The 26,312-nt window shown below is 37.6% G+C and overlaps 1 protein-coding gene across 4 annotated transcripts in view; it reads left to right on the plus strand.

Annotated features, from left to right (window-relative positions):
• The first annotated feature begins 3,584 nt into the window (after window positions 1-3,584).
• SGCD (sarcoglycan delta) overlaps window positions 3,585-26,312 on the plus strand; it is a 193,142-nt gene continuing 170,414 nt past the window's right edge. Inside the window, exons 1-2 of one of the 4 annotated variants that reach the window (XM_039355067.1) lie at window positions 3,586-3,939; window positions 18,674-18,859. In XM_039355067.1, coding sequence (XP_039211001.1) covers window positions 18,674-18,859 — 186 coding nt within the window. In that variant the 5' untranslated portion in view covers window positions 3,586-3,939. Of the gene's footprint in view, window positions 3,940-18,673; window positions 18,860-26,312 lie in introns of all 4 variants that reach the window. The other 3 variants (XM_039355075.1, XM_039355057.1, XM_039355086.1) reach the window with 3 other exon arrangements.

Genomic DNA, 26,312 nt, shown 5'->3' on the forward strand with positions numbered 1-26,312 from the left:
CTTTTGAGCTGGCTGGTACGTCACTTCAGTTTTCTTTGTGTTGATGAAGAGGCCAAAGTTGTCACAAGTGGCTGTAAATTTGTCCATGCTGGCTTGCATTTCCTGCTCTGATCCTGCAGTAAGGGCACAGTCATCAGCAAAGAGGAGATCTGGTAGCACAGTCTCCTTTACCTTGGTGACAGCCTGAAGTCTTCTCAGGTTGAACAGTTTCCCATCAGTTCTGTACCTCAGATTAACTCCCACTGAGCTGTTCTGAAAGGCGTCTGACAGTATGGCTGAGAACATCACGCTGAACAGGGTTGGTGCCAGCATGCAGCCTTGCTTAATGCCATTAGTAACAGGGAAGGCCTCTGAGGCTCCACCATTACTCAGAACACGAGCCACCATGCCATCATGGAACTGTCGTACCATTAGAATAAACCTGTCAGGGCACCCAAACTTCGACGTAATGCACAATAGTCCTTCACGACTAACTGTGTCAAAAACCTTGGTGAGATCCACAAAGGTGGTGTATAGTTCACGATTCTGCTCCTGACATTTCTCCTGGAGCTGCCGAGCTGCAAATATCATGTCCACTGTGCCACGCTCTTTGCGGAAACCACACTGTGTCTCAGGTAGTATACCCTGTTCCAAATGGTCAATCAGGCAATTTAGCAACACTCGTGCAAAGATCTTGCCTGCAATGGAGAGAAGTGATATTCCTCTATAATTATCGCAGACTTGTCGATTTCATTTCCTCTTGTAGAGGTGCACAATGGATGCATCTTTCAGTTCCTGAGGAATGGAACCTTGTTTCCAGAAAGATCGAAACAACTGGGTAAGTTTTTCAACAAGTACAGCACCACCAGCCTTATAGACTTCCGCTGAGATTGCGTCAGATCCTGGCGCCTTACCACTGGAACATTGATTGATGGCCTGTGAGGTTTCAGCCTCTGATGGTAGGGCATCCAGGCTATAGTTCATATCTACCTGGGGTATCCTGTTAATTATCTCATTATTGATGGTGGATGGGCGGTTCAGCACAGAGTGGAAATGCTCGGCCCAACGCTGTAAAATCAGGGTCTTCTCAGTGATAAGACTTGCACCACTCGAATCCAGTAAAGGATGTGAAGTGACTTGCACCCAGATTCCTCTAGGTATATCTTTCCCAAATTCTGAGTTTTATTTCTTCCCTCTCTAATCTTTTGTACAACCTTCTCTCTCCTGGAGATCCTTGTGGACTCCATTGTATCTGCCAATGGTCCCTGAACTTTTCCCACAATTGATTAACATTCCATCCTGTTCCTTTGTTTCTGATTACTTTATCAATTGCAGATGAATACAGTCACACCCTTAGCACTTCAGTTAACTTATTTCTTTCTCCAAGTAAATCTCTTGATACTTTGCATCAGACTTACTTATTTCCCAGTGCTATTGCAACTTTCTGGATTACTTTTGTAGCAAAGTTTTCTTTTGTAATTTTCACAATCAGTTTCTAGACAGCCAAAGGAACAGCTGTATGTTGAAAAGATAATAACAATATGAATAATTCAAGCTTTGTTTCTACAAAACACTGTTCTCCAGTTCTGGGTGTCATGGGAAACTGTGTGGAGACATTTTTTTATGGAAGCACATATCTGTCACCTCATTCTTTAAAAATAAACAAGTACTATATATAAATCTTTGCAGCCAAGGATACTAGGAATGCTATACTTAACTTAGTCAATGAATCTCCAGAAAGATAGATCATTCTTTCCTCTCTGGCATTTTATTGAATTAGATGTAGGAATATAAAAATCTGCAGGAAATACACCTAAGTAACTTAGTGATCTGTATCATTTTCACAGCCTGTATTATTTGGCAAGTAACTAAGAGCATAGCTAAGGAAAGTTAGACTCTCCTGTCTAACTGTTCTTTGCAATAATACTTTCTGCTACAAACACAGTACTTTCATAGAGACAATTTTCCATTCTTTGCAAACTTCTGGCTCCAATACTTAGCATCTCTCTAATATGTTGAAATGATGACTAATAATAAAATGTAAAATAGGAGTCTACATAAGAATTAAAGTGCATAGTTCAATTATTTGTCATGCTCCACCCCCTCACAAAATCTTGGTTTCTTACATATATCCAAAGGATAAATGCTGACAACCTTCCCTTAAGCTCTCAGAACAAAGAAATATGTATATGTTACTTATGTCATGTTCCCATGCATATGTTACTTATGTAATGTTCACCATCCTTCTGGGAATTTTATAGTCATTATTTAGTATGCAGGACAAAGATTCCTGGCTTGATCTAAATCTTTTGGCCTTTAAAATGCATATATGGATTTGTTTGATTAATAGTGTGTGAATCATAAGTTTATATTTGTTATGTGGGTGTATTATTTGCAAAATTAATGTTCACCATAGAAAGAACTCCATAGATAGCAGCCACCTTAACTTAGATGTGAACTTGACTGACAGGTATGTTCAAATGCTTTTAAATGTTATTAAAAAGGCTTATGTTCATGTTAGTTGAACCAAAATTATTTGCTACACATATAAGTGTGCATGAGGACTCATTTAAAAGAACTGGTTTCATTCATAAAGCAAACAGGACATTCAGTTAGATTTAATACTTTCCTGAGATTTCTAAATTTTTGGACGGCATGAAAAAAACTAAAAACATACCCCTTCCTACTACTCCCTATCAGATTAAGCAATGCTATGCATAGTATAGAAAATGAGTAAGAAATGGTACCATTCACTATTTGATTTTGAATGTGTATTTATTCTATACACATGGAATAAATACGAAATAAGTACTGCTCCCATTCAGCCATCTAGAGGCTGACTAATATGTAATAGTCCACTGAATGGCAATACACTGGCAAAAATGAGTTGTTGTTTTTTATAAGATAATTATCTTCTTGGGATTTTTCAAGTAAAGAGCTATTTTTCCCCTTGTGGTGGAAGTTAGGTGAGAAGAGGGGAGGGAAGAGCAGAGGAGAGGAGTATGTTATCTGTATGGGTATCTGAAGTAGCAGAAACATAAGATTTTAAAAAAGCAAACCTAGATCTATGGTATCATAGGGAACTGAAAAATATCAAGGAGAGCCATTTGACAAAAGATAAAGCATGTGTCTCTCCCATAACTTAAACTAAACTGAAACTTTTCTATAGGCAATCTAAATAAATGCTGTTTTGAGAATTATTGTGAGAGACTGTCACAGTAGAGAAGAATCCAAGCGCTCAAGCATAATTGTAGTATTTTTAGTATATTCAGCTTACACTGTGCTACATGTCAAGATTAGGATACACAGCAATGTGCTGAGCAGAGCCCAGAGCTTCTAAAAATAAACCTCGCTTTATGCAATTGAAATTAAAACACAAGAGAAAGCTAGGTAAAGGGGGTGGTGGATTGCATAAGACTCTGATTCTTTCTTTACAGGTTTGGTCAGGGGAAAAAAGTTAACACTAAGAAAAGTTTCTCGTGCTTTGCAAGGCTAAAATAAAGGAGAAACCTAGAGCAGTCTTGAAGTAAAAATAGCATCTACATTTGTTGCAGAAATGATTGGCTTTAGCTTTCCAAATGCAAAACATGCCAGTCCCCTGTGTTTGGCACAGAGGCACGATAGTATGTGGGGAGGCTTTCATGCAAAACACATGTGTTTTCAATTGCTATCTGGAGCCAGACCAGTAGCTGTAACTTGGCCTGACAAAGCTTCATTGAAGTAAAAGACAGAGTGTGGTTTCAAAGCAGCTAGAGAAAGAAGGGGAATCTGTTCAGGAAATTCTTCGGGCTGGGCAGGGACTTGGCCACGGTTCTGCTGCTGGAAAATCTGACAGGGGCAGCTTCTGAACCCAGGGTAGGCCTGGCGCTCCTCTGAAAGCAACAGGGCACCTTCCCCTCTTGCCTTCTCTTTGGCATATCCCGGATTTTGTTTTGGGCTTTGGGCTTCCTGCCAGAAGAGGTAAGAGGCTTTTTGTTCTTTCTTAATACAGCTTTACTCGGCATTACTGCTCTTTTGTTTCACAAGATGAGGGACCCATCGGGGTGCTCACTTAATGGAGAAAGAAGTTGGAGCTCTACCACTACATTTGGAGAGGGATTGTCTGATTATCTTTCCAACTTCTACTGAAGTTCTTGCAGAGAGGGCGGGTGGGGGGGTGGCATTCTTTTTAAGTCGGCATGCATATTTGTCAAACCTTTCCCCCAGCAGTACATAATGCTGTTTTTAAAGTTTACACAGTGGTGTGTATGGATGAGCTAGAGAAAGTTGGACAGTTCTGCTTATTATATAGAATACGGGATCAGCTAGTATGTTTCAGAAATTGCTATCAGTGCAGCTACAATATTCAAATATAGCTACTTTACAAAGAGACCGTGAGGCAAAAGCTGAGTAGTTTGGAGCATTTTTAACTAAGCAGTACATTTGTAAATCAAAGACAATAATGCTACAATCCTATTTATTTTTCTGTGGTTACCCAGAATTGGGGCAAAATAATACAATTATTTATAATAGTATTGCAAGAAAGTTTCAGAGAAACTTTTTTTCCTCCAAGCCACTCCATTCAACACCACTGCTACTTTTCATTTCATGAGATGTTTTGCTAAATAAATATTTCCTGAACATATTAGTTTAAAAGTCGGGCTTCTCTCCTGCAAATAAAAAGGGAATATGTGTCTTGTTACCCCATGCTCTGGTTTTGGAGCATTAAAGTTTATTGCCTTTCCTCACCAGTGACCATTAAACCTTAGCTGCTATTTCTTTAAAAGTGGTTGCACAGCATGAAACAACTCTTTCATTTTTTGTTTGTCTAGGCTTAGACTACAGTAGCAGAAAAGTTTATTTTTCTTCTGCCCTGAGCATATCCCTTGCTCTAACTTGTCTTAAGAGGCAAAGCTGTATTAAAATAAAAAAAGCTGAATTAATAATATGTGGGCAGCAGAAGCCATATTTATGAATTAATTGGCAGCAGTTAAGTTGGGCTGTAGAACTATGTAACCTGTGCTGATATTAATACTGTAAGATATATGAGCAGAATGAAAATCCAGAATAGAGAGGTATAGGATAAGGGGTTTACAGTCAACTTTTAGACAGAATAGCAAAAATTACCATGGTACTAGATGAAGTTAAGAAATAAGTGGTCACTCTGGAATATAGTTTAAATCCTATTAAGCAATTATTATTAAGAAGTAGGTTAAAGGGAAATAATGTCTGTAGTAGATATAAATAAAGGCAGAATGTAGGTATATCTGATGGATTAATTTTAAATGAGAGGCATAGGGTCTAGATAATCAGACTATAAAATATATGGTGCTAGAGAAGACTCCTGAGAGTCCCCTGGACTGCGAGGCATTCAAACTGGTCAGTCCTACAAGAGATCAACCCCAACTGCTCTTTACAAGGCCAGATCCTGAAGTTGAAACTCAAGTACTTTGGCCACCTGATGAGAAGGAAGGACTCACTGGAGAAGAGTCTAATGCTGGGAAAGATTGAGGGCAATAGAAGAAGGGGACGACAGAGAATGAGGTGGCTGGATGGAGTCACTGAAGCAGTAGGAGTGAACTTAAATGGACTCCAGAAGATGGTAGAGGACAGGAAGGCCTGGAGGAACATTGTCCATGGGGCCATGATGGGTTGGACACGAGTTAGCAACTAACAACAAAATAAAATAAACTAAGCAAAATACATCAATCAAATCAAATGGAGGCAAAAGAATATCTATAGATTATGTAGAATTTATTTTTTTTCATGGTAAAGAAATTCAGATTTCAAGAAACCTGGCTGCTTTGATGGCTGGGCTGGATATTAAACAGGCCAAGAAATAACCCAAAATATAAGAAAAGAAAGCAATTTCAGGACAATGACTCTATATCTTTCTAGAAGGGTTTGCTAGTCCTAAATTTAATTCTATCATGCCAGATTAGACTTGTCCTGACTCTGCTGGTATGATTTTGCCTGGAGCCCTGGTTGTAGTATGTATGAGCCTGTTTCTTAGTCATAGTCATATTGAAGATGTGGTGTCATGAGTATTCTGCTACTGTTTAATGTTATTTATGTTGTTTCAAATTTTTGTTGGGTTTTTTATTACTCCTTTTTATTCCATTTTAATTATAGGTAGTCCTTAACTTACAACCACAATCGAGCCCCAAATTTATGTCACTAAGCGAGACAGTTGTTAAGTGAGTTTTGCCCCATTTTGTGACCAATCTTGCTATAGTTGTTAAATGAAACAGTGCAGTTGTTAAATTAGTAACACAGTTGTTAAGTGAATCTGGCTTTCCCATTGACTTTGCTTGTTAGAAGGTTGCAGAAGGGATCACATGACTGTAAGACACTGCAACCATTATAAATATGACCCAATGTCCAAATTTTGATCACGTGACCATGGGGATTCTGCAACGGTCCTAAGTGGGAAAAACGGTCATAAGTCACTTTTTTCAATTCCATTATACCTTTGAACGGTCACTAAATGAACTGTTGTAAGTTGAGGACTACTTGTATTAGTCACCCAAAATCATGTATATGAGATAGGCAGCCTTATAAATGTATTAAGCAGTTAAATAAATAAATATTTTCCCTTGGTTGTCTTTTCTGTAGGCTAAACTTATCCAGACTCTTATAGGATTTACTTTCCAGATTCCTTGCCATCTTGATAGTCCTCCGAACTCACTCTGGTTTGTCCTTTTTCAATTGTGGTGCCTCCCTCAAGTGGGATCTGAATAGAGAAGAGTAGAGTGGAACAAAAGCTTTCCAACATCTGGACTCTGTTCCACTTCCAACCTTATGAGTCTATGTGTGCAGAGCAAGGGGAGATGGCCATGGCTGAGATGAGAATTAATGTTCTGCTGGCCTCATTCCTAAAGAGGTATCTGGTGCCGTTTGGAGTCTTCCTAGCATTATATTACAGAACAGCGAACAACGTTTGTCACTGTATACATGGCAGAAAATCATACCCAGATCCATATCTATGATGTCACACTTACACTTGTCATAAACACGTTGGAGTGCACATTTGTGTTTACATATAAGAATGTAAAACATGAAAATACTTTTGTAGTGCATCAAATTCAAACATGCACATTTCTGTAGTGCACGTTAAAAACCAAAGGGGCAGAATCAAATTTAGTTTAATAACCTTAATTTTCTCTGTGAACAGACAGATCTCATGAATCAGAGGTATTGAACTACCCACAGTCAGTTTAACAATCAGTACACCCCATCTCACCCTATTTCTTTTTGGTGACCTCTGAAATGGTTTGTCACCAAACCTATTTTTATAGAACAATTTATAATGCTTTAAAGTCACTAAAAAGGTTGGGATTTTCTTTCTTTCTTTCTTTCTTTCTTTCTTTCTTTCTTTCTTTCTTTCTTTCTTTCTTTCTTTCTTTCTTTCTTTCTCTCCCCTCCTCCTCCTCCTGCTGCTTAAACAATAGATATACAGTATTTTGGATGTGACTCCACATGATATATACATATGAACTCTCCAGCACTTCCTTCTGAAAAACATCCTTCTATGGTTTGACTTCTTAATCCCTCCTCACTCCCTCGCTCCCTCTCTCCCTCTTTAGAGACATGCAAGGATATTCAGCAAATTTGGTGATAACTACAGTATTTCCAAAAGCAAATTGTATATTTTGTAGTTGTTTTTTTTGTTACTGTTGTTTTTAGCTTAAGAATCCCAGTTCTATCTACAGTAAGGAAAAAAATGATTTCAATATTATGGAACAGGAAATCAAAAAGAAAATAGAAGGTGATAAAAGAAGACCCAGAGAAATACTTTTTGAATTAAAAATAATAATTCTGAACTATAGAATCTGATGTTTCTTTCATTTCTGATATTTTTCAAATGTATTTAAATTATGGCAGAGATGAAATACAAACGTGAATATAAAGGTGAATACATTTGACTGTAGTCTGACTGTATATGTATTTTTTAAAATCAAAACTAAACAGTGCAGGGATGTCAAAATGTGTTATGAATTATGAAGTAGATAAAACTTCACTGACAATTAAGGTTATTTTTAGTACTGTATTTCAAATAATTAAACTGTTATGGAAACCTATACATACTTGGTGGTTGCTATTTGATACCAGAGGGACCTTCTTTAAATTCAGCAGAGCAGTTTTAAAACACCATGTGTTTTACTCCAAAATATCTTTCCAGAATAAAAAAAAAATACGAAGTGTAAATAAAATGCCCGTGAATAATTTTTAAACCAAGTGCCTTTTCATACAATATACCCAGAAGAGAAATCAAAACCAGTCAGAATATATGTTGTTTTCTTGCTGATTTCATTACAATCTGTCTTTTCAGGCAGCAAAAATACATAAAATTTGGAGCAACCCACTTAATATTATAATACAACTTTTAAAGGCATATTTTTAAACTTCACATTGCACTGTACTTTCCTGCAGTAAAATATTTCTGCATATGATCAAGAATGATGGGAAAACTCTTCTATATAGCACAACACATTTCTTTTATGATTTGGAATCTGCCTTATTATGTTGTAAAGGGTCTTATGTCTGCCTATAGCCGTTTTCATGAGAGGCTTTCCCATTAGAGGAAAAACAGAGTTTACTTATCTAGTCAAGATGGCCCATAAGCTGAATTTCACTCCCTTTGGAATTCAAGAATCTTATTTATGAAGCCTTATGTGCAGTTTAAAATATCTGTACGGTTAACTTCTTAAAATGAGAGAGGGAATTTTTCCAGTCCATTTGTTCTTGTCACATTTTTATCATTTTCATTTTGCATTAGCTTTTCATGCCCTACATCCCATCAAATTGTCATGTGATATTTCTGTAGGAGTAAACAAGATTCTTTCTGTGCCTATCACATTCTGATTACAACTCTAGGAGGAAAGTGGGAATCTCAACAACAACAAAAAATCTTGGTTTCCTTCCCACCCCCCAAATAATATAGATTCGGGTTTTTATTTGCTAAATAGTGGGGTATTATATTCTTTTTATTCTGTTTTTGTGTTTTCTCTTGTACATGTTCATATATTTTCTCCAATGAAGAAAACATTAAAAAAATAGGTATGTAAATAACATTCTGCCCATGCCTTTCATGAGAAAAATCTGTCTTACATTCTTTCCAGCTTTCTAATAGTGCCCTTGCACAAGTCAGGCAATTAGCACAACTCTTCCTAATCAAATAACCACCAATATTCCTTTTCACACCCCCAGGATCAGAAGACAGAACCCTACCAATTACGTTATATACAATTCGCCATCAGAATAAATCTTACCACTGTGGCCTTAGATGTTATAATAAGCTAGAAACAGTGAGATTTACTGCTAAAAGGTTAGAAGTAAAGTAACTGAGCAGAATAGACTTATTCCCAGTTAAGTGGGTAAAAGATTACAGCTTCAATCAGCCTCTCTGTGGCATCTTGCCATTTTCTTTCCTATTGCTTGGAGCAGACCTGAAGAAGCTGTCGTCCTGGCATTGGGCTGATTATAAATAAAGTTAGTGTTGCAGATTCTTTGCCTAAGTTGGTCATGGTATTTTCTTCTCTGTCTGGACTGTAGAAGAGGCAACAGAATTCAGACTGTTAATTTACTACCAACTATTTGAAACTTTCATTGTTCAGTTGTGACTGTATTGTTAGTATAGAACATGGGGATTGTACTTATTTACAATCTTAAGAACTAATTGCCTTCTGAAATCAGAGATAAAAAACAAACATAAGCTGTTCTATTTCATTTACATTTTGATTAAGTTAACTGATAGCCTAGGTGCTCATTAAGCATCTACAGACTGCTGCTTTTTGCTTAGAGTTCTGCTAATGAGCATTTGCCAGAGATATTTTCAGTTCAGTCTTCCACTTCTAGCACTCATGTAAGCAGCCTAATATTGTTCAGTAGAAGATCTGTCACCTCTCCCTGACACTACAGGTCCATAAACATTGTTATCTATATTTCCACATGTCATATTTCAAAAGAATAGAATGGGTGCTGTTTTAGATATTGGGGTTGATATGTTATGTTTAATTATCAGATGTTTCTGCAGTATTTTAATTTTACTTCTACCTCACTACAGCAGCCGAATGGATTCATTATTCTATTAAATGTTGCAGAACTGATATTTACTCACACAATAGGGTGTTCTTTATTCTCTTTGAAGTTCCTCATTCACTTTTCATCTGGAGCAAACTTTGAAGGTGTAAGGGGATTGCAGTCAGAAAAAAAAATAGGCTAAACACCATTAAGAAGATAGCAACATTGGGATCCATCCATTGCTTCCTGATGTGCAGCATGTTTCAGGCAGCAGCAGCAGTTACTTAAAGACAATATAGTGATGATGGCCCTATTGTCTTATGGGATTATTTCTTTCAATCGTAACATGTATTACTTTATTTAGTTTAACACTGGTAAATGATCTCTGCTGTGATAGGGAGAGCTAGCAGGTGAAATGCATGACATGTTCAAGTCTCAGTCAGAATTCAAGCAATTGCAATAGATGGTCCACTAAATTTTTGGTTAGGACTTTTCTATATGTGAAGTCCTTCGTTTTCTCTGAACTTGGTTGTTTTCTTGCAGACAGTTCATTATCAAACTAGGTAACATGATTAGTGCTAGAAAGGAGTCAGGTTTGCTCTCATTTTATATACTAGTGGCCTGCCTTCTCAGTGTTGGTGAGAGTGGTCTTGATAGTTCCTTGATTAGGATGTTATTTGTTATTAACTTATTTGTCAGAGTTTGGTAGTTCCTTGATTGGGATATTGTTTATTTTTTTGATTGATCTAGTGTAAATCTTGGTGTTAATTTCTATCCATGTGTTGTGAAATTAAGGAGTTTTCATCATGTCTTCTGATTGCTGGTTTGTGTTCATGGATGCCTGCTTGTCCCATAGAGTGGCTGTTATAGTCCTTACACTGTATGTTGTAGTAGATGATCCCTGTATTTTCTTCTGGGTCTGCTGGGTCTTTTGATTTACTTAGGATGTTTTGCAGGGCTTTAGTTGGTTTGAGTGGTGCAGTGATGCCATGTAGTTGTAATTGTTGCTAGTTTCTGAGATGTTTTTGATGTATAGCAGTATTATACTTTTCGCAGCTTGGCTTGTGCTTCATTGGGTTGAGTGAGCAAAGTTGCATGGGCATCCATTTTGTTGGAAGATGTTGTATAGATGATTTGTTTCCTTTTTATGATGTTCAGGGTTGCTGCAGTGTGTTTGTACTTGTCTAAGTAGTGTTCTTACACAGCTTATCTTGTGGGAGGTTGGATTGTTACTTTGATAATGTAGCACTTAGTTAGTGTGGATAGTTTTAAGACAGACTTGTGTTTCTAATTTACCATCATTGTCTTTGCTGATGAGAATATCCAGAAAGGGTATATCCAGGAAAGGGGAGCATGTTGTTGTTTTCTTTTTCTATTATGAACTGTATTCCTTTGAAGAAATTTTGTGTGTGTTCTACAGTTAGTTCTTGTTTTATGATGAAGGTATCATCTACATATCAGATCCATACTCTGGTTATGTGAGAGTGTTATAGATTCTAAGCAATGCATTTTGACTCCTGAAAGCAGTGATCCATTGGGGGTTCCTTTGATTTCTTGATATATTTGTCCATCAAACTGAAAGTATGTGGTTAGGCAAAAGCTGATGAGAACCACGATTCTGGTTCATTTCAACCTTAGTATATTTGGTTCCCTGAGGATGGGCTCCAGCACCAATCCAAAAGCTTGGAAAAATAAACCTCTGGTCCCGGTAACCAACTCAGATTGGATCCTGTTTGGTCGATTTTAGGACTAAGGATGTAAAGAGTGCTGTGACATTAAATAAGATCACAGTTTTATCTTCATTTATTGTCACATCTTTGATTTTTTGGAGGCACTATAGTGGGGAGTTGATGGAGGTTGATGGATGAGGGGATAGATGGGGAACTCATCAAATTTGCAGACGACACCAAGCTGGCAGGAATAGCCAACACTCCAGAAGACAGGCTTAGGATACAGGAGGATCTGGACAGACTTGAACACTGGGTGCTATCTAACAAAATGAAATTCAATGGTGAAAAAAGTAAGGTTCTACATTTAGGCAAGAAAAACCAAATGTATAGGTACAGTATAGGGGATACCTTGCTTAATAGTAGCAACTGTGAGAGGGACCTCAGAGTCCTAGTGAACAATCACCTAAATATGAGCCAGCAGTGTGCTGCAGCTGCCAAAAAAAGCCAACACAGTGCTAGGCTGCATTAACAGAGGGATAGAATCAAGATCACGCGAAGTATTAATACCACTCTACAATGCCTTGGTAAGGCCACACTTGGAATACTGCATCCAGTTTTGATCACCATGATGTAAAAAAGATGTTGAGACTCTAGAAAGAGTACAGAGAAGAGCAACAAAGATGATTAGGGGACTGGAGGTTAAAACATATAAGGAAAGGTTGATGGATTGGGTATGTCTAGTTTAATGAAGAGAAGGATGAGAGGGGATATGATAGCAATGTTCTAGTATCTCAGGGACTGCCACAGAGAAGAGGGAGTCAAGCTATTTTCCAAGGCGCCTGAAGGCAGGACAAGAAGCAATGGATGGAAACTAATCAAGAAGAGAAGCAACCTAGAACGAAGGAGAAACTTCCTGACAGAACAATTAACCAGTAGAACAACCTGCCTCCAGAAGTGGTGAATGCTCCAGCACTGGACGTTTTCAAGAAGAGACTGGACAACCATTTGTTTGAAATGGTATAGGGTTACCTGCCTGAGCAGGGGGTTGGACTTGATGACCTCCAACTTTATTATTATTATGGATCATCGCACAGTCAGCCAGATGTTCTATTATTATTATTATTATGGATCATCGCACAGTCAGCCAGATGTTCAGACTGGATTTGGCATTTTGTCTACCTATCGAGTCCTTACCCAGGACCTGGGTTAGGCAGATGTGGATGTTTGATGGTATTACAGATATCGTCGCAGGATGGAAGCAGTTCCTAATAAGGCCGACTTTTGCAATTGACTAATAGCGAATTTGTCAATGCCAATGGTGTTCAAGTGGTGCTCCAGTTGTTTTGGGATTGCACCCAAGGAGCCTATTACTATTGGTACTACCCTTGCTTGCTTTTGCCACAGTCTTTCTATTTCTATTTGTAGGTCTTTGTATTTGTTATCTTCTCCAGTTCTTTCTCGTCTATTCTGCTGTCTCCAGGCACTGCCACGTCCACTATCCAGACTTTTTTGTCTTTCTTATCGACAATTGTTAAGTCTGGGGTGTTATGTTGCAGGTGTTTGTCTGTTTGAATTCTGAAGTCCCAGAGCAGTTTAATTTTATCATTTTCTATGACTTTCTCTATTTTATGATTCCACCAGTTTTTGTTTACAGGCAAATGATATTTTTTGCAGATCTTCCAATGCACCATTGTTGCTACTTTGTCATGCCGCTGCTTGTAATCAGTTTGTGCAATCTTCTTGCAACAGCTTACCAAGTGGTCCACTGTTTCTTCAGCTTCTTTGCATAGGCGGCACTTACTGTCTGTTGCTGTCTTCTCAATTTTGACTTTGTATGCATTTGTCCTTAAGGCTTGGTCTTGTGCAGCCAGAATTAGTCCCTCGGTCTCTTTCTTCAATTTTCCTGCTCTTAGCCATTGCCAGGTTTTATTATTATCTGCTTTCACAGCTATTTTTTTCATGTATTGGCCATGTAGTGCTTTGTCTTCCCATGCCTCTATTCTGTTCTTCATTTGGTCTTTCTTGTAGGCCAGTTTGGTCTCTCCAGTAGTTAGTAAGCTTTCCTGATATACTAATTTCAGTGCATCTTCATCATTGTTCTCCAGATATTCTTCCAAAGCCATTTTTTCTTCTTCAACCATCTGATGTACTTGTAGCATTCCACGCCCACTATTTGCCTTGGTAGATAAAGTCTATCAATGTCACTGCGTGGATGAAGGGCATGATTCATTGTCATTATTTTTCTGGTCTGCCTATCCATTGCTTTAGTTCTGCTTGAGTCCAGTCCACTATTCCAGCTGTGTACCTAATGACTGGGATTGCCCAGGTGTTGATTGCCTTTATGGTATTTCCTCCATTGAGTTTGGATTTTAAGATCTTCTTCACTCTCTTCATGTATTCACCTCTAATCTTTTTCTTGACTTCAGTGTGCTTGACGTTGTCAGCTTGAAGGATACCCAAGTATTTGTAGTACTCTTCCTCATTCAGACTCTTAATGTTATTTTCGTGGGGCATCTTGATTCCTTCAGTTTTCACGACTTTTCCTTGTTTGATAGTAAGTGTGAGACATTTGTCCAAGCCAAACTCCATAACTATATCTTGGCTATATATACAGACAGTGTTGAGCAGCGATTCTATTTCAGATGATGTTTTTCCATACAGCTTCAGGTCATCCATATAAAGGAGATGGGATAGTCTGGCAGATGTTTTTGATGTTTGATAGCCATGTCCTGAGTTATTCAGTATTGTTGACAGAGGAAACAATGCAATAACAAATAGTAATGGTGATAATGAATCTCCTTGAAATATTCCTCTCTTGATATTAACCTCTCCCAGCCTCTCACCATTGATCTGCAACTGTGTCTTCCATTGTGCCATCGATCTTTGCACAAATTTTCTGATGTTTCTACTGACTCCTGTTATTTCTAGGCACTTTATTATCCAATCATGTGGCAGAGAGTCAAATGCCTTTTTGTAGTCAATCCATGCCACATTCAGGTTGGTCTTCCTTCTCTTGCAGTTTTCCAAGATCATTTTGTCTATTAGGAGTTGATCTTTTGTTCCTCTGCTATTGGGGCGGTTTCCTTTCTGCTCAGGTGGAAAGAGATTGTTTTCAACTAGATGCTGTTGCACTGCATCAGCTACTACACCAGTTAGTAATTTGAAAGTTGTTGGTAAGCAGGTAATTGGCCTGTAGTTACCTGGTGTTGCCCCTTTTGCTGGATTTTTCATTATTAGGTAGGTTTTCCCAGTTGTTAGCCACTTTTCAATTTCTCCTCCTTGTAGTATATTGTTGAACTGCTTGGCAATGAGTGGGTGTATAACAGTTAGATGTTTCAACCAAAACCCATGCAGTTCATCTTCACCTGGTGCTGACCAATTTTTGATTTTCTTTGCTCTTTTTTCTACCATTTTTGTTGTTATTACTAGTTCTTTCATTTCAACTTCTGTTTTATTTGCATCCACCTCTTTTAACCAAGCCGCATCCTTGTTGTATTTCTTTGGGTTATCCCATATCTGCTTCCAGAACTGCACTGTTTCTTCCTTGTCAGGTACTGACTGATTCCTTGCAGTTTCTCCATTGATGGATTGGTAGAAACGTTTCTGATTGGATTGAAATTGGAGGTTCTGCCTATAGTTTGCAATTCGAGCTTCATATCTACTGATTTTCCTGGCTATAGCTGTTATTTGTTGCTTTATTATTTCCAGTGCTTCCTTGATCTTCCTTGTTTCTAAGTGGTATTTCTTGATTAGGTATTCTTTGGTCTTCTTGTTCTTCAGCTTCTTTTCTTTCATCTGTTCTAGCTTGCTTGCATGTGATCTTAACTTGCTGATCTTATTTTCTAGTCTAACCTTCCATTTTTCTGGTGCACTGTTTGTTTGTTTTTCTTTTTGTTGATTTTGCATCCCAGGTATTCTGTTATAACTGCAGCTGTGCTGTACATTAGTTGGTTTGTTTCTTGCAGTGAATTGGTGCTTATACTTGATATTGCAGTATTTGCATCTTTTAATGCTTGTGCTAGCTGTTTCTTTGGAACAAGCTTCAATGCAGGTAGCCTTATTCTGTTGTTTTTGTGTTGTTCTAGATGCTCAGTTATTCTTTGTTTCAATTCTTTTATTTCTTTAGTTAGAGTGTTTTGTTCTTCCTGAGGTAGAGGTGCCTGGTTTCCAAATGAGAACAGTTGTATATTTCTATTGGATTCCTTCACTGCCAACTCCCCCTGGTTTGCCTCTACATTCTGAATTACTTCTGGTAAGGCTTTGATTTCTTTGCCCTGGGTAAACCTTTGCAGTTCATCCAATTCTGTTTCTGTGAATACTTTATTTCGTGTTATAAATCGGCGTTGATCTGCTAGTCTCTGTTCTGTTATTTCTGATTCTGGATGCTGTTCTTTCCAGAACTGGTGCATTCGTTTTAGATATCCTCTTCTTGTTGGACTTGATCTGTAGTAACAGATCATTATTTCTTTGTTTTCAATCACTGTGTATCTGCGACGGGTAAACATCTTTTCTTCCAGTAGTTCTGCAGCTGCTGGCCCTGGTTGCTCAGCCAACAGTCCTGAATCCTGTAACTCATTTTTCACCAGATATCCAGGAACTCCAATATCTAGTGCGGACCTTGTTAACCCAGGCGACGTCCGAGCCGGTATGGCATTCTGCAATTTACGTCTCACCATATTTTTTATGGGAGAGACACTCTTTGTCTGACTCCTCTGATGAGACCTGTCCAGTATGGTTGAACCTCTGGCATAGCTCTCATCTTCCTCAGAGTACACAAGCCCCACAACCATGTCAAGGTATTATTATTATTATTATTATTATTATTATTATTATTATTATTATTATTTTCCCTCTATGAGGTGTCCAAGTTTTTTTGCCAACTCTTTGAAGGTTGGGGTCTCGGATATCAATACAGTTGGACAGAGAGGCATGTATAGATTGTGTGTTTTGGGTGTCCATAAAAGCATGGGAGGACTGGTCCACCCTTGCTTTTCATTCTCCACTGATTATTCTTCTTAGTGATTTTCTCTTTCTTGGTAAGGTCACTGAGAGCTCTCTTGACCTGTCCTCCCACACTTCTAGGAACATAGTGAAAACACACAAACCAGACATACTCTCCATCCAACTGTGTCATTGCCAGTTGAGGGAACCTCAGCCAGTTACTCTCTCTCTCAGCCAGCCTTCAAAAGAAGCAGGCAATGCCAAACCACTTCCTCCCCAAAAAAACCCAACCCTTGCCAAGAAAACTTGAAAGTCCAGGCAGTTCAGATCAGTCCAGGCCATCACTGGAGGTCAACACCAAATTAAAGGCACACACATGCATTTAGGATTTCTGCCTATATGGCAGTTAAGGCAACTGAAAATATTTTAAAAAACCTTTAAAATCCCAAATTGAAGAGGCCTAGCCAGTAAAGAAGAAAGTGAATTCGTCCCCAAAGGAGGAAAGAGTAAAGACTGAGCATCATTCTATGTGAACTTAATAGCTTGGGAGCAATCTAGAAGGGGAAAAATAAGCAAACATATCATAAAATTTCTAGCTGTTTAAACATTTTGATATTTTTCTGTTTTGTTTCTTTTTAAGTAATGATTGTTCACTTTGTCAGTTATAATACAGCCATATATAGTAAAGTTATTGAAACAAATGACTTAATAGGGAATTTCTAGGGGAACTAGAAATAGCATCTGCAGTGCATCTTCATAAAGCTATCATAGAGAAGTTTCATATTTGTTTGCTTTGCTTCCCAGTCTATTGCAAAGCCCTGGTCGAACTTCCTAGTTATAGATTCAGCTATAAATCTTGACTGCCCAGACTAGATTATGCTTTATTATAGGCTCAGAGTGTTCATGATCTAAATGCTGTATTTGCACAGAAATTGTACCCCCTCACACACACACATACATACACACACAGAACTCAGAAATCAAGCTCTTTATATATGTCTACTCCAAACTTTAAAGCCTAGGCCTTCTTGCCTTTGTGAGTCGATGGATGTATGGCTGTTTTCTTTCTGATCTCAGGATAGGGGTCCATCTGCTCAATTTTCACATAAAGATTTCAACTAGCTTGAGCCCTTACTATAGTCCTTGTGTTTCCCGGTTGCTTCTGACCCAAATACAACTAGATCAAGCCTTTTTTTCATTGATCGGGATCAATCTCACATATATTTATTTATAAATCCATTCTCTTCTTTTTCTAGGTCAATACCTAAATTAAAAACTAAAAACTGTCAAACAACTGATAGGTAACATTTCCATGTTATTTTCCATAACATATTCTTTAACATATATTTTTCTTTAAAAAATAATTTTTCTTTTGCAAAAATATAATTACAAAATCCAGTGAGTAATGAAATCTGAGTAATGATTGCATACAAGCCCATTTTTAAAAAATTCTGGCAAGCGTGAATTGGGTCGATTCATTTTATCAATATGGACCAAATTAAATTGTACCCCATCTCCTCTTTAGATTTGTACTTTTTACATTTTAGCAAAAAGGAATAAGCAAGAAAGAACATGCCCACACCATTAATAATACCATTTTGACAATATATGTTTTTTTATCCTACATTTTTAAAAATTAGACTTCTGCAGCTCAGTAATGAAGAATCTGTACTTGCATTATAGTCACAAAGCCAAAAAGGGTATCTTATCTATGCAGGTATTTCCAAAATGCTTTATTTTATATTCAGTTGTAAGAAGCTATTTGTAGGACTTACATTGTTTCTCTCACCAGATCTTGGAGAGGACATATGCCAGGCACCATCTTGTTGGACTTACAAATTGGGTCTGCACTTAGAAAAGCATCTGGATGGTCCTGACCTTGTTAGCCTTTCACCCCTGTGATTAAGGTTATAGTATTAATCTTGGTCACTTAGAGATTTGTGGTGTGCTTATTGTTTTATCCTGGTATACTGCCAGTTGTGAGATCAGTAGCCATTTAAATCATTTAAATAAAGGAATACATAGTCTCAACATGTCCCACAGTTTATGCCTATGATATCTGGTTATATATTTTTTTCCAGATGCCTCAGGAACAGTATGCCCAGAGAAGCACCATGCAGAGCTCAGAAGGACCACATGTATACAAAGTGGGAATTTATGGTTGGAGGAAGAGGTGCCTCTATTTCTTTGTGCTACTTCTAATGATTTTAATCCTGGTGAATCTTGCTATGACCATCTGGATTCTCAAAGTTATGAATTTCACAATTGTAAGTAGATGATATTTTGCTTGAAAAGACTTGTACATAACAAATTTTCTTCAGGCTTTAATATTAGGGTATAACAGCTGTAATAGTAATTAACAATTTGGATCTCAAGAATGGTTAAAATGAGCTCAAGCATTAGACATAGGCTAGACTTGAGGTGGATCTACTTTCTCTCTTCTTAATTCACACAATGATCTGTACTTTAATTTTGGAGTTCTCCCTATAGCCAGTTTGGTCTAATGAAAGGATAGGCAACCTTGGCTCTTTTATGACTCGTGGACTTCAACTCCCAGAACATGGCTGGCTCAGGAGTTCTGGGAGTTGAAGTCCACGAGTCATAAAAGAGCCAAGGTTGCCTACCTCTGGTCTAGTGGTTAAGAGATCAGGGTAGAAACCAGGAAACTGCAACTTCTAGTTCTGCCTTAGGCATGAAAACTGGCTGTTGATTGTGGCCCAATCACTCACTCTCTCAGCCCTCACAGGGTTATGGTTATGGGGAAAATTGGAGGAAGAAGGAGAATTATGTTTGCCATCATGAGTTATTTATAAAAATAATAAAGGCAGGATTTAAAAAATCTAAAATAAAAACAGATAAAATAAATCTTAAGAGTTCCATTCAACACCTTGGACCACTACCTAAATGTTCCCTTGTGGGTCTGTCCTGTTCCATTGAACACTTTGAAGTTTAGGAGTTCCACACAATGCCTTGGAATGTTTTGGCTTTCTTAATTAGTAGCTTGGAGGCATAAATTTCCCTTCTCTTTCTTCCAAGGCAGCTCTTAGAGAATTTAACCAGAGAAATGGGGAATACCTCAAGCTTATAGGGCTCTCCTGAATTTATTCTGTTTCCCACTCTTTCACTCATTTGCATACATTCAGACTATACTCCTCCTTCTCACTTTAAAGTCGGTTGTGTGCAGAGATTAAAGAACCAGGTGAGGGTTAGGGTTTTGTTTTTATATTCTGAAAGTTGTATAAAGTTAGACATTACATTATTCTGCTTAAAATTCAGCAGTTGGTTATAACATGTTATAGCAATAGCACTTAGACTTATACACCACTTCAGAATGCTTTACAACCCTGTTTAAGCAATTTACAGAGTTAGCATATTGCCCCCAATAATCTGGGTCCTCATTTTACTGATTTCAGAAAAATGGAAAGCTGAGTCAACCTTGAGTCAGTCAGGATCGATTTCTTAGCAGTGGGCAGAGTTAGCCTGCAATATTGCATTCTAACTATTATGCCACCATGGCTCTTATAATTTCTTATACCAAGCCCTTTTGAAAGTTCTTTTAAAATCTTCTCCCTTTTATCTAAAGCAGTGATTCTCAACCTGTGGGTCAGGACCCCATTTGGGGTCAAATGACCATTTCACGGGGGTCGCCAAACAACGCAGTCTGCCATTTTTTTCCCCTTTTCCTTAGCTGTGCTACTCCCTTGTATTCTATTGGCTTTTGAAAGCCAATAGAATAGACTCTCTTGAATAGAGTCTAATTCTATTGGCTTTCAAAAGCCAATAGGAATTGTCCAGGCTGTCTCTGCCCTGCTGAGCCCACCAAAAGTCCCATTCTGCGAATGGTGCTGCACCAGTTGAGTAGTCCTCGACTTACGACCGGTTGAGTAGTCCTCGACTTACGACTGGTTGGGGGTCGCAGCATTAAAAAGGTTGAGAACCACTGATCTAAAGAATGAGCCGCTTCTCCCAGTTTTTGTCATGTGCCAACTTTATAAATGCCCCCTCAAATCATTAATGATGAAAATATTGTACAGCACAGGATGCAGAACGGAGTCCTGTGGAATTCTACCCAGTATTTCTCTCCATGTGAAGTTGGGGTGATTGGTGAGCACTCTTGCAGTGCAACAATTCAGCCAAATTTGAGTCCATCTAATGTTGAGATCATCTAGTCATATTTTGATGTTTGAGTAAGATAATATCATGAGGCACTCTGTCAAAGATTTTGTTGAGGTACAAGCCCAGCTTAGGAAATAAACATTTCCCCTAGATAGTTGATGACCTTTGAAAATTCTTGTTTATAAAAAATGAGACAGAACAAACAAACAAAAAACAATGCTAAGTTTTCATAGTTTACATTATTTTCAGTCCTAGTTGTCAGTATAATAAAAGGTACAGTTATCTATCTTCCTTGCTGGAGAGGAAAATTGCCAAATTTGTCTGTATAACAAAGCTTATCACAGAGAAAGAAGTTATCATTCATAAAAACGAACACTATCCTACACTGTTATTACGCAAGTGACCTAAAAGTTGGTGGATACATAATGAAAGAGAATACCACTGGGGCAGTGTGATTTCCTTTGTTATGTATTTAAGATTGAAAAACAGTCTTCACTATTCACTGTTCCTTGAGGAGAAAAGGAAAATAATAATAGTAATAGTAATAATAATAATAAAATTATTATTAAATTATTAAACTGCTCTGGGACTTCAGAATTCAAACAGACAAGCACCTGCAACATAACACCCCAGACTTAACAATTGTCGATAAGAAAGACAAAAAAGTCTGGATAGTGGACGTGGCAGTGCCTGGAGACAGCATAATAGAAGAGAAAGAACTGGAGAAGATAACAAAATACAAAGACCTACAAATAGAAATAGAAAGACTGTGGCAAAAGCAAGCAAGGGTAGTACCAATAGTAATAGGCTCCTTGGGTGCAATCCCAAAACAACTGGAGCACCACTTGAACACCATTGGCATTGACAAATTTGCCATCAGTCAATTGCAAAAGGCAGCCTTCCTAGGAACTGCTTCCATCCTATGACGATATCTGTAATACCATCAAACATCCACATCTGCCTATCCCAGGTCCTGGGTAAGGACTCGATAGGTAGAGAAAATGCCAAATCCAGTCTGAACATCTGGCTGACTGTGCGATGATTGATAATGATAATAATAATAATAAAAACTCTCAAGGAAAATTTCATGGATGGTGGGATGACTGAAAAACAAATTGTATGACAAATCTGTAAAGAAAGTTTTCATTGACTGTCTTATGAGACTAAAATGCAAGTGTGTGGTTTTTTTAATTTTATAGAAAACCTTCATGGGAATAGTTATATTAACATCTCCTTTTTCTTTCCATTTTCCATCCGAGTTCTAGTGAAAGCCATATCACTTTACTATATATGGTTGTATTATAAATGACAAAATGAACAATCATTACTTAAAAAGAAACAAAACAGAAAAATATCAAAATCTGTAAACAGCTAGAAATTTTATAATATGTTTGCTTATTTTCCCCTTCTAGACTTCACATATAGAAAAGTCCTAACCAAAAATTTAGTGGACCATTTACACCATTTCTGACAGATGGTAGTCCAATCTCTTCTTGAAAGCTTCCAGTGATGAAGCTTCTGAGGGCAATCTGTTCTGTTGGTTGATTGTTCTCACTGTCAGAATTTTTTTTATTTTTAGACTGAATCTCTTCTTGATCAGTTTCCATCCATTATTCCTTGTCTGGCCTTCAGGTGCTCTGGAAAATAGGTCGACCCCTCCTCTCTGTGACAGCTCTTCAAATATTGGAACACTGCTATCCTATCTCCCCTGGTCCTTCTCTTCACTAGACTAGCCATGCCCAGTTCCTGTAATTATTCTTCATATGTTTTAACTTCCAATCCTCTAATCATCTTTGTTGTTCTTCTCTGCACTTTTTCTAAAGTCTCAACATCTATCTTATAGTGTGGTGACCAAAACTGGTTGCAGTAAGGTGTGGCCTTACTAAGGCTTTATAGAGTGCTATTAGTATCTCATGTGAGGGGGGGAAATGAGATACCTAAGTAAGGACCAAAAGTTTTAAAAAAATGCCTCCAGTATATGCACACAACTGTTACATAGTCTGATGAAATGAGTGACTGACTTAAAAATAGTGGTCTGGGTATGGTCAATATTGAGTAGAATTTCAGAGTTTTGTGCTAATAGGTCTATAGTTGCTTTGGCTGCTTTAAACATATATATCCTTAACCAGTTTGGCGTGGTAGCACTATAAGTTGCTGATTCAGATAATAACCCACAAATCTGTATCATCTAGTTCTGCATTTTTTAGATCTCCTCAAACTTGACAAAACTCATTTACAACTGTGATTGTATAGACAATGTTTTTTTTCTAAAAAAAAAAAAAGGGTGCCAGAATTCACACACGTCATACAACCTGCCTTGCCTACCCTACAAGGATCCATCCAAAAAAGGTGCCGGAACTCCATTCTGGGCATTCTATGAGAAAAAAAGCCCTGTGTATAGAGATGTTCATTTGGCATATGTCAGTTTCATCTATCTAGGCTAACATTTGCCAAGTCAGATAGAATGCTGTCTAAGAACCTTTTAATTGGGAACTGAAACTTTCTATTGACAAACACAATTTGCAGCTGAGTTATACTACTCTTGCATGAGACCCCTGTGAAATCTGGGTCTTTTTTGACCAGTGAGCTCTGAAAACTCTAGTATCATGGGCACTACTATGGGTAGGTCCCAGAGATATTTGTCTCGTAATTGTAAAATGCATCAAATTGTAATGTTGTAGCCTATGCTTTTTTTCAGATATTTTTTTTTTTAAAAATGAGATATCCCAAAACCCAAGAGAGAGATTACATGAAGTTCAAAGTAAAATAAGTAGACCTTATGTGTTTGTGTGACATATACTTTCTTCTCATTTTGGATGCTTGGTTCAAAATTTGCAGTATGTAAAATTGAAAGTACTTGCCATAAGTTTCCTTTTTCAAATAACTTCTTGTGTATTATTCTTGTGTATTACTATTATAAGCTTTTGTTGCACCCTTGAGCTTTTCCCAGCAGAATGTTTGTTGTACTCATTAAAATACCATGAGCATTTACTGGGTATAATGAGCACTCATTGTAATTTAATGAGTGGCCCTGCTAGCCTGTGGTGCTGAACTCATACAGGTTTTGGGCGGGTAGCCTTAGGGATAGCACAAGAAAGCTAGGGTGGCTACATTCACAAGCATGTGCAACCTCACCTTCATCTAGAGTAGTTCCCACCCATTAATGGCTTCACCCCTCAGCTGGACATTCAAGAACATTTTTCAAGTTTGATCTATTCCTTGGACAAAGCTGCTGACATTACTCCCTGGCCATACAATGTTTGTGTACATTTTTGGAATAGGAGAGGGCTTGAATTTATGAATTATTGAATGTGCATCTTTTACTAGTAGATGGCACAATTTACAGAACAGTGTTCAGACCAGTATATAGGGGTGTCTATGGTCTTTGGGGTGGTAAAGTATATTACTTCATTGCTTCTTGGAATGCAGTTTTCTGCTCCTAAACATTTATTTTGATTAGTTTTTGTTTTTCAAGCTTTTCATGGTGACTATAGAATAAAATTAATAAAGGAGAATATTTGTAGCTCAGGATTGAAATGAGGGGTCCTTGGTGCTTTCTGAGCTTGCTTGTTTTCTTGCAGACATTTCATTACTCAAACTGGGTAACATGATCAGTGCTAATAATGAGTGGGGTTTGCTCCCAGTTTATATTCTAGTGGCTTTCCCTGGGGTGGTCTTTGATTAGGCTCTTTATTGTTGACTTGTTTGGCAGTTGCTTGATTAGATTATTGTTCACTTGATTGTTGGACTAATGTTAATCTATGCTCATTTGAGCGTTGATCGCTGGTGGGGTGGTGCTTGGGGTTTTTTGTTCCCTTTTCGGTTTGTTGATTGTCTCTTTTTCACAGTATCTAGATATTCTTTATGTCTATGTGTCTATTGATGGCTAATTTGTCATATATATGTGTGTTTGTGTGTGCGCCCACCCCATTGCCGGCAATGGCAAAAAAGTCACAATACGTTGCAACACGCCACGTGACGTTGCAAGTTTGACACCCCTGTTCTACATGAACTAATTCTCACACTTTCTTTGGCAATGTACTCTCCTCTAGTGAAAGGAAAGTATTCAGGAAATACGAAGAGTAACAGATGGCAGAGAATACGAAAGTGAGCAATGCAAGCATGCATCCAGTATTATGCATGTGTTGCTTGCACCAAGGAGAAAAATTGCAGAGTCTTTCCCTCAACTGTTCTTTACCATCTTTAACAAAGTGATAATTCCTCATCCCCATAGAAAAGAGGTGTTAAGGGAAGTAAATGGCTGAAATAAAGATTCAGTTATTGGCTAAGGCTTAACTTTCCATGACAAGGTTTGGCTTCTCAAAGTCTGGTCAATAGCTGCAATATCAATCTTCCTGAAAAGAGACAATGTTGGCAAACTGCTGCACTGTGGATAGTTCCTGAAGTGTTTTGGCTGTATCTTAACAACAGATCATGACCAAAAATTTTCTGAACATGGAACTCCAAATTCAGAGTTGAGTTTGAGATGTCATAAGAATCATTTAAAACCCTATTACTTAGATGCTTTGAGCATCTCACCGGTCCAAAATTTGACAGGGCTTTTATGCTAATACAACTTGATATCTTGCCATCAGCAGTTCTTGAGGGTAGATTCAGAAAACTCATTTGCAGGGGAAAAAAAAATCTCCTTTTGCAGTATGGGTCTTGTTAGCATTGGCCCACACCCTATTTTACTGTGACTGATAGATAAGTTCTATGAGCATCACCCGATATTGGACACAGACCGAATAACAATGATTATTGTAGTCACATTTGTGCTGATATGCCGTAGGTTGTTATCATTATTAACAGCAGACTAAGCCATTGGAATACATTTTACTGATAAGGTGTAATAGGTTCAGTGTAACATGTTTGGCACTTTGTATTACTATTCAGTATCTCTCCATAGACACTGATATGTGCAATTATATACTTTATTATTTCAGCAATGTTAGTGACCCCAATAAAAGGTGGATAATTTCTGTATAAAAATCCAGATATAGGATTACATGCTTTATAAAATGAATGCTAATTTGCACTATTTAAATGCCAACTATTATCATTACCTTGCTTTATTTTAGAGATAATTTTTAATTGGTTAGGAAAAGTTATTTTTAATATACTTATTCTCTCTTATGAAAAAGCTACCTGTTTCATTATAGTTTTGTAAGGACAATCATGGGATAATGTAGTAGGAAAGATGTGTTGGACATTAAATATTTAAAGTAATGAATTTTGTTTTAATTACTTTTTCATTAAAATTCTTCCTGAATAAAATCTAATCACCTAGGAGTATTTCTTCTTAATTGTATTTCCCTGGCCATCTTAAGCATAAACCAGTTTTTGTTCTAAATAGCAAATAATAGTAAAGTCTAGTCAAAGGGGAACCTAGCTGAGACTGGAAGTTCCACTTCCTTTTTTTAATAGGCAGAATGAATTGGCCTATCATTGTTTATTAACTTATTAACACGCACTGAAATATGAACCACCATACCTGCATCACTTTGTAATCAAATGTTCAGGCATTTTCCTTCTTTCTTTGAGAAACAATTTTGTAGGTTACTACTGGTAGAAATAGAGACTGTCAGCTGAACTTGTCATGCA

Source organism: Crotalus tigris, unplaced genomic scaffold (genome assembly GCF_016545835.1).
Source record: "Crotalus tigris isolate CLP2741 ecotype Arizona unplaced genomic scaffold, ASM1654583v1 scf7180000017569.284425, whole genome shotgun sequence".
Taxonomy (NCBI): Eukaryota; Metazoa; Chordata; class Lepidosauria; order Squamata; family Viperidae; genus Crotalus; species Crotalus tigris.